The sequence below is a fragment of the Liolophura sinensis genome, chromosome 1 (assembly GCF_032854445.1).
Source record: "Liolophura sinensis isolate JHLJ2023 chromosome 1, CUHK_Ljap_v2, whole genome shotgun sequence".
In the NCBI taxonomy this organism is placed as follows: Eukaryota; Metazoa; Mollusca; class Polyplacophora; order Chitonida; family Chitonidae; genus Liolophura; species Liolophura sinensis.
In genome coordinates this window covers 63723624-63733987 of record NC_088295.1, presented here as the reverse complement: position 1 = coordinate 63733987, position 10364 = coordinate 63723624, and the positions used below count along the sequence as shown (strand labels likewise).

General features: G+C 39.4%; 1 protein-coding gene across 2 annotated transcripts; it reads left to right on the top strand.

Annotated features, from left to right (window-relative positions):
* Positions 1-407: 407 nt before the first annotated feature.
* Positions 408-9795, top strand: LOC135461317 (uncharacterized). 2 transcript variants are annotated; one of them, XM_064738346.1, is made up of 7 exons: positions 408-524; positions 1332-1489; positions 2181-3145; positions 5740-6693; positions 7326-7438; positions 8372-8446; positions 8823-9795. In XM_064738346.1, the coding sequence occupies exons 1-7, from the start codon at positions 435-437 to the stop codon at positions 8949-8951; spliced, it is 2484 nt and encodes an 827-aa protein (XP_064594416.1). In that variant the 5' UTR covers positions 408-434; the 3' UTR covers positions 8952-9795. The 2 variants fall into 2 exon arrangements, with proteins under 2 accessions (XP_064594416.1, XP_064594415.1); XM_064738345.1 differs by having other exon boundaries at positions 7326-7603.
* Positions 9796-10364: the final 569 nt, after the last annotated feature.

Genomic DNA, 10364 nt, shown 5'->3' with positions numbered 1-10364 from the left:
CAGTTGTTTCATTGACGTCTCAGCCATCAATATTCTTTCTTCTTCAAGATGTTTTAGCACCACTCTTCTTATCGGTAGGCCTACCATACCGTACTGCAGGTGAATAAAAATGTTTAATGGGTCTTAACTACGATCACCAACTTCAGTCTTCTTTCTACTGGCTGTCCTCTGATTTTTGTCCAATTCAATTTGTGCATGGATAATTGGTTAACTATACACGTGTGCCATAACGTCTTACATAACAAAAACATGCAGGCCCACCACTTGCGTACTGTTATCGTGCTGTCGGCTACAGGACGGAAGGGGCTATCGTCATGGCAATGAGAGTGGTCTCCCCTGAATATCATCTCTAATCTTTCCTGCTTGGTGGCGGGAAAAGAAACAACAACAACAGCGAAGACAGGCGATGTAAACAGTCTCTTAAAAATAAGATCATGACAAGCGTGGTGACAACAACTGGAACTGTCACATTCTACAAGCTGTCACCGCATCATATTCACGTGTATATGAATAGTGCACGGAAGGTATGCTCGACGGGTGAAGAAAGCGACTGTCAATGAAACGGTCTAAAACTAAAAGACTTCATATTGACTGTCGCTCAATTTGGGTTGGGAAAGAGGACACAAAACAGTTTTCATTGTGTGTAGATTAACTTTTCTTCTTTATACACACCTTGTATGTCACAACTGCAGAAGTATTTGTCAAGAAATCCCCAAATTTCTAAATATGGCAAATTTCCAAATTGACAGGCCATCATCCGATCGTCGGCCGTTTGGGTAGGCCGTCCCCAAAAGTTACCAAAAAGTTACCAGCTATCATGAAAATCACCCAGACTGTCTCATCTATTTGATCTTAACTGATAATTACATTATCCTCCGCGCTCAAACTGGTTACTTTTTAATCGCCCGCTAAAATATTTAGCATATTACGTTTATCTACTGGTACCTTTTCCTTATTCATAGTACCGTAATGAAATGAAACTGAAAGTGAAAACAAGACACCAGAAACTCATTGATGAAAATGCTGCCAGTACTTATCAATGAGTAATACAGTGATTATTTGGGAAAGAATCATTGCTGATATGATCGGATCAGAGTAATTAGCAATAAATGTGCAAGCTATTATAGTAAATAAAACTTTACTAAGTTTAAGTTTAATATCTTTAGGGGCACCTCCTATACCTTAATCAGCTATTTGCAACACATACAAGCGAGAAATGATTTTTTTTCTGCATCAGGATGTTTGTATGTTTCAATACACACCCCTTCTTGTAAAATACATCAATCTGCTTATAATGGTACTTAAATGTGTGTCTTGACATATGTTTGCAGGCAGTGATAAATTCTGTAGAACCAATCAATTGCTTGTGTGTGGAAGTCTGGGATCCTGATTATGGAGATCCCAGTGATGTGTGGACGCTGTGGATGGGCTCAACCATAGGCAGAGTGTACTGTGTGGATAGTTTATCTTTACAGACTTCAGGAGTGAAGTAAGCATTTGCGTTAACATTTCTTATAGTCGACACCAAGAGCTGTCTTAAAAGATAAAAAAATGAAATATAATTTAAAAAAATGAAGGAAATAGAAGTTAACTGTAGGGAAGTCGTGTACGAGGAGGCAAATATAGTGAAGGAAAACTGAAAATTAAGGGAGCATTGAGTTTCATATATGGGCCTAATTGATGTAGCATTTGAATGTGGATCTAATTTATTGTATGCTGTTTTGTTGATATTGGTATACATTTGTTACATTGGTCCAAGTGTTTAAGGTGGTCAAATGTTAATATTTGATATTTGGACAAAAAAAATAAATATATCAAGCGGTCATCCGACCAATGAGGTCACATGGTTGAATCCAGTCGTGGAAGGTGTGGCCCGACTTCTAAGTCAGGCGATGTGTAAGTTACCTGAATGTGCTGGTTCACTTCTAACATAACAAATATTAAATAAAACAAATTAGTCACTGAACACATAACAGCATATTTCAATACAGTTTGGAATTGATCAAGGATGTATTGATGGCAACATTTACCACCATTAATATTCTTATCAAATATGTGACGAACAGTGTGCACATATGTGGAGGCAGATGAATTGTTTGTGTCTTTTTGACAATCATTGTTTTCTGTGGGTACCTTTTTTAAGTGTAATACTTGTTTGCTGTGTGCTTGAATTGTTTCAGAGACTGGTCAGATGACAACCAAGATATTTTTGACACTCTTCTTGCAAGCCAATTACCATCACAGCATGGAAAAGGGGCGAAACAGAGGCCTGTTTCCAACATTGTTCGAGTTTTTCCATCAGATTCCAAGCTCCTGCTCAGTGCACCAGTTGTGTCAATAGGTACAGGTCAAGGCCTGCTATGTGTATGTACACTGACAAATTCTATCATTGGAAATTCCTACACCATTTCCTTGCACCATACAAAAGCACTTTCCACATGTAGTACAAATGATGATAATGTTGATCCATTGTGGACAAAGCATATACCTGCTGAGGGACTGGAATACATGGGCTTCAGAACAATGGAGACTGCTAATAACCTACGTCCACTGCCTGTGGTATATTTGGTTACATCATCATCTTTGCGGCCATCGAAGGATGAAAACTCAGGTTGTGCATTGGCACTTTTCAGTGCTCTCTTTGGAAGTGAATCAGCAGTGATAGATGCAACAGTTTTAATTTTTGGCTCGCCATCAGGCGTTGTGTTTTATTTCAAACTGAAAGACTTAAACCCTAATGATAAGCCAGAAGTTCTTTGTGCTTTAAATCAACCTATTATTGCCATTCATACCCTAGCCATACCCTGTAATGGAAGAGGAGAGACGCCTTTGACAGATTTCTCTTTTCTAGGATCCAGCCAAGCGGAGAACCAGCCACCAGTTATGTGCTTGGCTGTCATTGGTCAGAATGGAAAGTGTTCACTGATCTTCCAATCAGGTGATACGTTACAGTACCAGACTGTAATTTTGCCTGGACCCATTGTCTCAGAGTTTGCACTATCAACGTTTGTGTATGTTTCCACTGATAAGGACTTGCACAGATGCAGATTTTCCTGTGTTGAGAGGGAAGACAGGAAGAAGAAGTTTGAAGTCTCAGTGTCTAGCCTGGGCTTCTCTGGGATTTGTGGAATTGATGGTGAACCAGGTATGCAAAACTAAAGCTGAGAAAAAGTAGATCAGTGCAAAGATTAACCTCTGACAAACAGTACCTGGTATGCAGATTTCATTACTATGGCAATAATTTAATGATTCCATCTTTTTACATTGTACAGTTTTGCACAATTGCCCTGGAAGATTTATTGTCAGAATGTGGTCAATGTTGCTAGTCAGAATGTGGTCAATGTTGAAGAGTAAATTATAATGTAGTACTCAGGGGCCCTCCATCACCTAGCGATTAGCATATTATAGTTCGGTGTATTGAATGTGGAGCCTCTCAACAATGCAGTCACTGTGAGCCTAACTCATGCTGACTTCCTCTGCGGTTGTACGTGGGAAGGTCTGTCAGCAACAGTGGATGGTCGTATGTCCTGCAAATGGTAAAAAGCAGGCCGAAAATTTGCCATAGCAGGCCAACTTAAAACTGGCCTGCCAAAAAATGTCAACAAATAAAATCACAGGCCAAGCGTGAGATGTCAATGTATGAACAACTATAAGTTCTGCTTTCTAATTTTTAGCGGCATGATAACGATGCAGCGAATTTATTATCCACCGAAGATGTAGGAAACACCATTCGCGGCCGTTACAAACCAGAGAGAGGTGTTACAAGAGATAACTCTGTGCTGAAAGCTAGTTAAGAACAAAATTATCTCCCTTTGCTTGTGTGCTTGTGTGCGGCATGTACTTCCATTTTTGCGTCAACTAAAAGCGAAACTAATGTTGACTTTTTGTTTGGATTGAAGATAAAAGGATCCTTTCAATAACTTGTACACATTTAAATCCATTTCGGACCAGTTGTATGCAGAAAATCTGATAAGGTGATAACTTTTCTCTCTTCAAAAACATTCTGTAAGACCGGTTGCAAGCTGGGGGTCACATGACCACCCTTTCATGTCTAAAACAAAGTTGCTGCCTATTGTTAATGCATTGTGGAAAGGGTCACTTCTTGCTACTTTGCTAGCGACCAGTAAGGACTAGTTGTACAAAATAACGTCTAGAAAAGCTCTGCAGAAATACCCAGACTATCTGGAAAGCTGAAAATTATACAAGCTCAACGAATACAAGAAAATAGGCATTTTCCTATGCAATAACGTTTCGAGGACCGTTTTCTTCACCCATGCCGTTTGTTACTAAGGAGATCATGTGGCCTCTAGCTTCCGATCTGTCTTATAGAATGGATAAGAAGACCGCTGTGCAGATGATAAACGATAGCCGCAGCGTGGTCTTCTTAGGTTGATCATATTTTTTGGTGCAAAGTTCCGAAATGTTAGTAGACCCGACTTGCCATGACTGCAAAAACTTATTTCGACCAACCAGAAGGAAATATTTCTGTGGATTGCAACAACATTTCGACTCAAGATTGGATTTATACTTGCAGAAGTGATAGTAAAGGTCCTATTCTCTCCTGCTTTAGGGTGAATTTAAAAGCCGTCTTTGTTATGAACCCGACTGGATTTTGGAATTCAGTGATTAAACGTTGAGGCAGGCAAATATCAGAAAGTTGTTGAAAATAGACGTCAACGTTAAATTTATTTGGACTACTAAATTGGCAGGCCATGTTTAAAAATTGCAGGTCATCTTGCTAAAACTATGACTGGAAAAATGTTGCAGGCCAAAGAAGATTTTCTAATTGAGCCTTGACTATAATGCTGTCGACTGTTGTGTAATTGTAATATTCTTGAGTACGACATAAAACTCCAAATCAAGTTAATAAATAAATACTAGTGTAGTACTCATTCACATTGTGGATAAGCTTGAAAACACAATCTTCAGCTAATGCAGCATGGCGGTGAAGCCTGACCTTTAACCCTATTATTAACTCCCTAACACAATTACACTGTACACACGTGACATTTAAATGCCAGATCTGCCAGTAATCCATACAAATAAAACTGTTCTCCTTAATGATTTATATCTCTGATAAATCCCTCAAAGAGATGTTTAATAGTAGTCACAGTCGACCTGTCCATTTGTCCTAAATTGTGATGGGCTGAAGTGGAAAGAAGGTAAAAGATAGATTACTAGCACACCTTCCCACGTATGAATGGAGAGGAAGCCAGCATGCCCCAGCCGGCATCTGTAACCTCTGATGCTCTGTTAAGTAAATATATATTGACTAAGCTTAAAGTGCTACTTCAGTATAAAAAAAACTCAGGCGGAAATATTAAGGTTATTTGAAAGATGCCATATGAAACATGGCTAGCACCATTGTTCAGAGGATTACTGAAGAATAACACTATGTAATTTGTAAGGGTAGAGACCTGAAAAACAAAAGCTGCGACAGCTACTGTAAAATTTCCCTGATGTGATGTGATAATTCTTATGTGACTATGAATCAGGAAGATATGACACTGAGAATAAAGGCAGTTATGCTGGAATGACATCATTTAATAGTTTAATGGTATGGGGTCATTTATGCATATGCATAAGTTTACAACAGCTGTTTTAATACAACACACGTGTTTTTACGACTTAGATAAGACATTAATTCAAACTTGATCCTTATAACTTATCACTTCTATTAAGATGTACATGTCTTGACACTGGAGTGGCGTAATCACATACAGGCTTTGTTGTGTTCAGGTTTAACCTTGGGAAGTGTGGAACTGTACCTGTTCTCCAGGCACGGAAGACTGTACACTGTCACTGACGAGGGTGAGGGCAGCGAGCGCAAGACTGTGGCTGCCACTCAAACGAGAGACCTACTCCTGTCCATTGGAAACACCAGTCATGAGATGGATAGAGTAAAGGAGGTGATAGCCACACAGAACGATGTGCTAAGTCAACTGGCGTTAGCTACAAAGCTGGCTGCATTGACTGCAGGTAGTGCCACAGAGAAAGCTGCAAAACTCAGAAAACTGAACAAAATAGTCAAAGTGAAAGTGAGTGTCAAGCAAGACTGCCTTGGGTCAAGAAGGGAGTTTTCCGTACATGCCAAACTAACCAATGAGAGTGTTGCTGATCTATCATCTGATTGGTTGATGTTGGTGCAGGTGGATCATTTTCAAGATATTAAAGGGGAGATAACTCTATCAAACTTCAGTAAGTCTCTTCCACTGTTAAAGGGCCTCAGACCAGAATGTTTTGAAGAGATTCAAATTCCTTTGGAGGGAATGCAGTTGAAGACTCCATCGCTAGCTGTGAGAACGTTTCTGGTGTATAATGTTCCACAGACAGGTTTTGATAAGGTCATGAATGCAAAAGCTGAGCAGTTTTTGACGTATTGCCTGAAATCATCACAGGATAGTAAGTCTGTCCTTTGCATTCCATTACAAGAGGACAGATTAAACATTCTTGATTTCCTTCATGTCCCTGATCTATACCAGAGTAAGACTTCACAGACCTCTTCCAGGAGTCACCATTCTCTGTCTAATTCTGAGATGTGTTCATGTGATATGATAGCCTTGGAGTTAGCCAGACAGAGACCCACATATGGCCTGTACTTTCCCAGTAGGGACAGCCATACTCAGACGACCATTCGCTCAGTGCCATCAGTGGTAGTCAACTTGCAAGCCAGTGAAGTTCCAAAGCTGAAAAGTGAGTCACTTCATATTTCGACTTAACAATATTTGGATGGTACTTGCATTAATGGTTTAATGTAATTTTTCCATCTGCTCCTGACATTATCATGGTATAACACTTGAGAACATTTGGTTTTCATTATAATTTTGGATACCAGTGATGTTCATTTTCTTAAATGTTCTGATCATTTTCTTAAATGTTCTAATTATTTTTGTCTTCTTTAAAGTTCTATCAGTGCACAGTGGACACATTGTGATTTCCTACGTACAGGCTGATCAGTGGGCCTTGTATGGGTTTAGTAGATCGCCTGTATGCGCTTATGACATGCAATTCAGCATAGTTGAAGCGGGGCTAGGCGAACAGGCGTTTCCAACCTTTACTTTCCATAAGGTCTAGGGTACAGGGCATGGCATGGTGTAAGCACAGGCATTCTCCTTACTTGATTCAAGGGCATGCAATTAGCCTGTATGACCAGAAAAAAAAAAAAAAAAATCAAAGGCTATTTATTGCCTTTTCAGTTTTTCATGTAAACTAATAGCACATCTGTTATCAAATTATTTCAGCGCATAATGTTATCTACTTAAATTGAAGATTTCAGTTTTTCACTTATACAAATGTTGTACAAAACAATCTTTGGTTTTTAACAGAGTGTAGAAACAGCACTGAAGTGCTTCAGCTGATACTCTCCCAAACAGCCCTTGGATCAGCCAACACAGGGGAGACAACCCTGATCAGGGTTTCCACACCAAGAGGTCATCAGGTAACCTTGAGTGTGAATCCTGACCAATCGCAACGCTCTGACACCTCCACAGGAGACCAATTAGAGATGCCTTCTCGCCAGACGAGTTATATTTTGACCCTCCAGAGTGAAGACTTGCCTACATTGGTGTTGATGAGATCTGGGTTCATAGACAGGCTATTAGCAGTGAGTGATACATTTTGAAGCGTATGCCTTAATTCCTCAACCTTTTTGCATATGGAAGAACAACTTTCAGTGCAATTTATGCACATTTTAAATTTTGGATTGGTTGGATTGATCAATTTCAGGGCTTCACAAAAAGTATAATTTTGTCAGTCAACACAGAATAATGCTTGAATAAACAAATTGCAAACATGCGAAAAGGTTGGAGAATTATTTAGTAGCCCACGTTTTAGTCACAACACTCAGAGGCTTTTCTTTTTAAGTTAAAAGGTGTAGTTAATTCATTCTCCATATTTATGAAATTTCTGAGAATGATTTGCATATATTATGAATCGCATAGTGTTTATTACTGTCATTTAAATATGGATAGCTATAACATTTATTCCTTTGTTTAGTAATTTTTTTATTTATTTATTTTTTGTTGTTTATGTCATTTGTGTTTCATGCTGTTCTCAAGATTTCACTTTTATCATGGTACATGTTGTTTATGCGTAGACTTCTGTCGCCAGATTCATGTACATGGCAAACTTTCTGATATAAGCTTACAGCATGGCCTGGAATTGAACCCATAGTCTCATGAGTGTGAGATGACATGGACCAAGACAGTCGAGACTTTCAAAACAGTGAGGTACATTGGTACAACAGCTGCAATACTTCAACTAGTGAAAGTAGCTAGTGAATAGTAGAAAATACAGCTGTATGTGAAATGTTTTTTGTTGTATACCTGTTGTATAATTATTATTCCTAAGACACATTTGTTCTTACCTGCAGGAGATGACCTCAGAGAGCAGACAAGATGGGGATGTTCAAGAGAAGCAAATTAGATCATTACTGCATACTTACCAGGTAGATGTGAACAATTTTCATAACAGGAGGACCTTTTGAATATCTTAAATCTTAGTGTTGCTGCGATGTACCATTTTTTCCCCCCTTAAACCATATCACTTCATTATCAGCAAACTATAAAGGTGACTGCTTTGTTAGCTAAAATTTTGACTTATTAAGCAACTCCCGATGAAGGGTGTAACGGTTTCAAAAGTACATCTCATATTAGGGTTTTAAATTGGGTCAACTACAGGCACTGATATCTGTCAATGTTTGCTAGATGTTAGTAGGGATTGTGTGCATATTTATGTTTTTTTTCTGGCCAGTAATGCTGCATCCCCTATTAATATGATATGGGTTTAAAGTCTGGCTTATTGATTAAATTTTATTTTTTTAGGGAATACGCAAAAGTGTTGAAGGCCTTGAGATGCCCAGACCAACAGATGACAGTAAGGATAATGATGTGAAGAATTCATACAGTGCTGTGTATGAACAGTTGAGAAATGTACCCCTGCCTCATACCTGATAAACCTTGTTGCTTGATGCAGCAGAGAAACCAAGAGGTTCTACTTCCTCAGACAACCCAGTTGATGCCTCTGGCAACAGGGCCCAGGGCCCTGTTTATTTAGGGTAGCTGGCAATGGACATTGATTATTCAGAAATGTCCCACCTGAAGAATTGTTAATTGATATTATCCAGTTATCTTTACCCAGATAGAGAATCATCAAACCACAGGTGGAAGGCAGATCATGCAAATACTAAGTCGATATACCTATGTCTAATAACAATCTCTGATATACCTGTATACTGCATGCACTTAACATGCATATGGAGCGTGACCCGAGAAAGCCCGTAGGAAACCCACAGCCATCTGCAGGTTGGTGGCAGACCCACCCAGGTATGACCAGAGAGGCAGCCAGCAAGAGCGACCTCATTGCTGAGATGCTCCTGGTTCAAATTTTGTGTGATAACTGCCCAGCCATGGTTGCCACACTTGTAAAATTTGTTGATTTAATACGTGGGTAACGAAACTGCATGGGAACAAGAATTCCATGGGTTGAGAGCACGTTTCTTCAGATCCGAATAATGACTAATCAGTATGGTAAGCTCCCAGATGCTAATATATATTGACTCTAGCAAGGTTGCAATGAATCGAACGAGCCAAGCAAACCTTGGCAGTTAAACCAGTGATTTGCAGACTTTTGTACTCTGGTTACCAGGTCTGGCAAATAAACGCCACAGTTGGAGGGATGGTTGGCCTGGGAAACAGAATAAAAGCTTTAGGTTTTTGGATTATTTTGTCTAACATTTATCTAGACAAACACAGCCTGATATTTCAATATTTACTTTGTAATACAATTTTGGTAATAAATGATTCGTACGTATATACTCGAAGTGCTTGACACAAGAACGTTAACAAAATACATGTAAACATCATGTAACGAAATTTACAAATCTTTTTTTGAAGTTAGTAATAATAATAATAAATTATTAATTATTAGAGGGTTGCAGAATTGTTACCTAGCCTAATATATAAACGGAACTAATCATGATTTTAATGCACATGATGCTAGGCTTAAAGTGAACAAATGATGGGTAGATCCAGCCTACCCAACGGCGCCATCATGCGGTGGCGAATCGTGTTGAGTGTCAGTTTGACTGTCACTCGGCCGTGATTGCCAGAACTGATCAAAAGCTGCCAGTGTGTCAGCGTTCGAATCGGCACTCGGTCTGTCCGCTCCCTCCAAACTCGCTGAGTTAAAGCACAAGGCCTTCTCCGTGGAGCCGCTTCGGAAAAGCTCTGACTTATCCAGGAAAGGGTTCGTCGAACTCTGATTGGTAGGTGAAGATTGCGGGGTCTTGGATTTGTCACCATCAGCAAACTGCAAGGAATGGGGAGATGGCTCTTTCAGGGTTTGATGTTCGTCAGTGGCCGTAG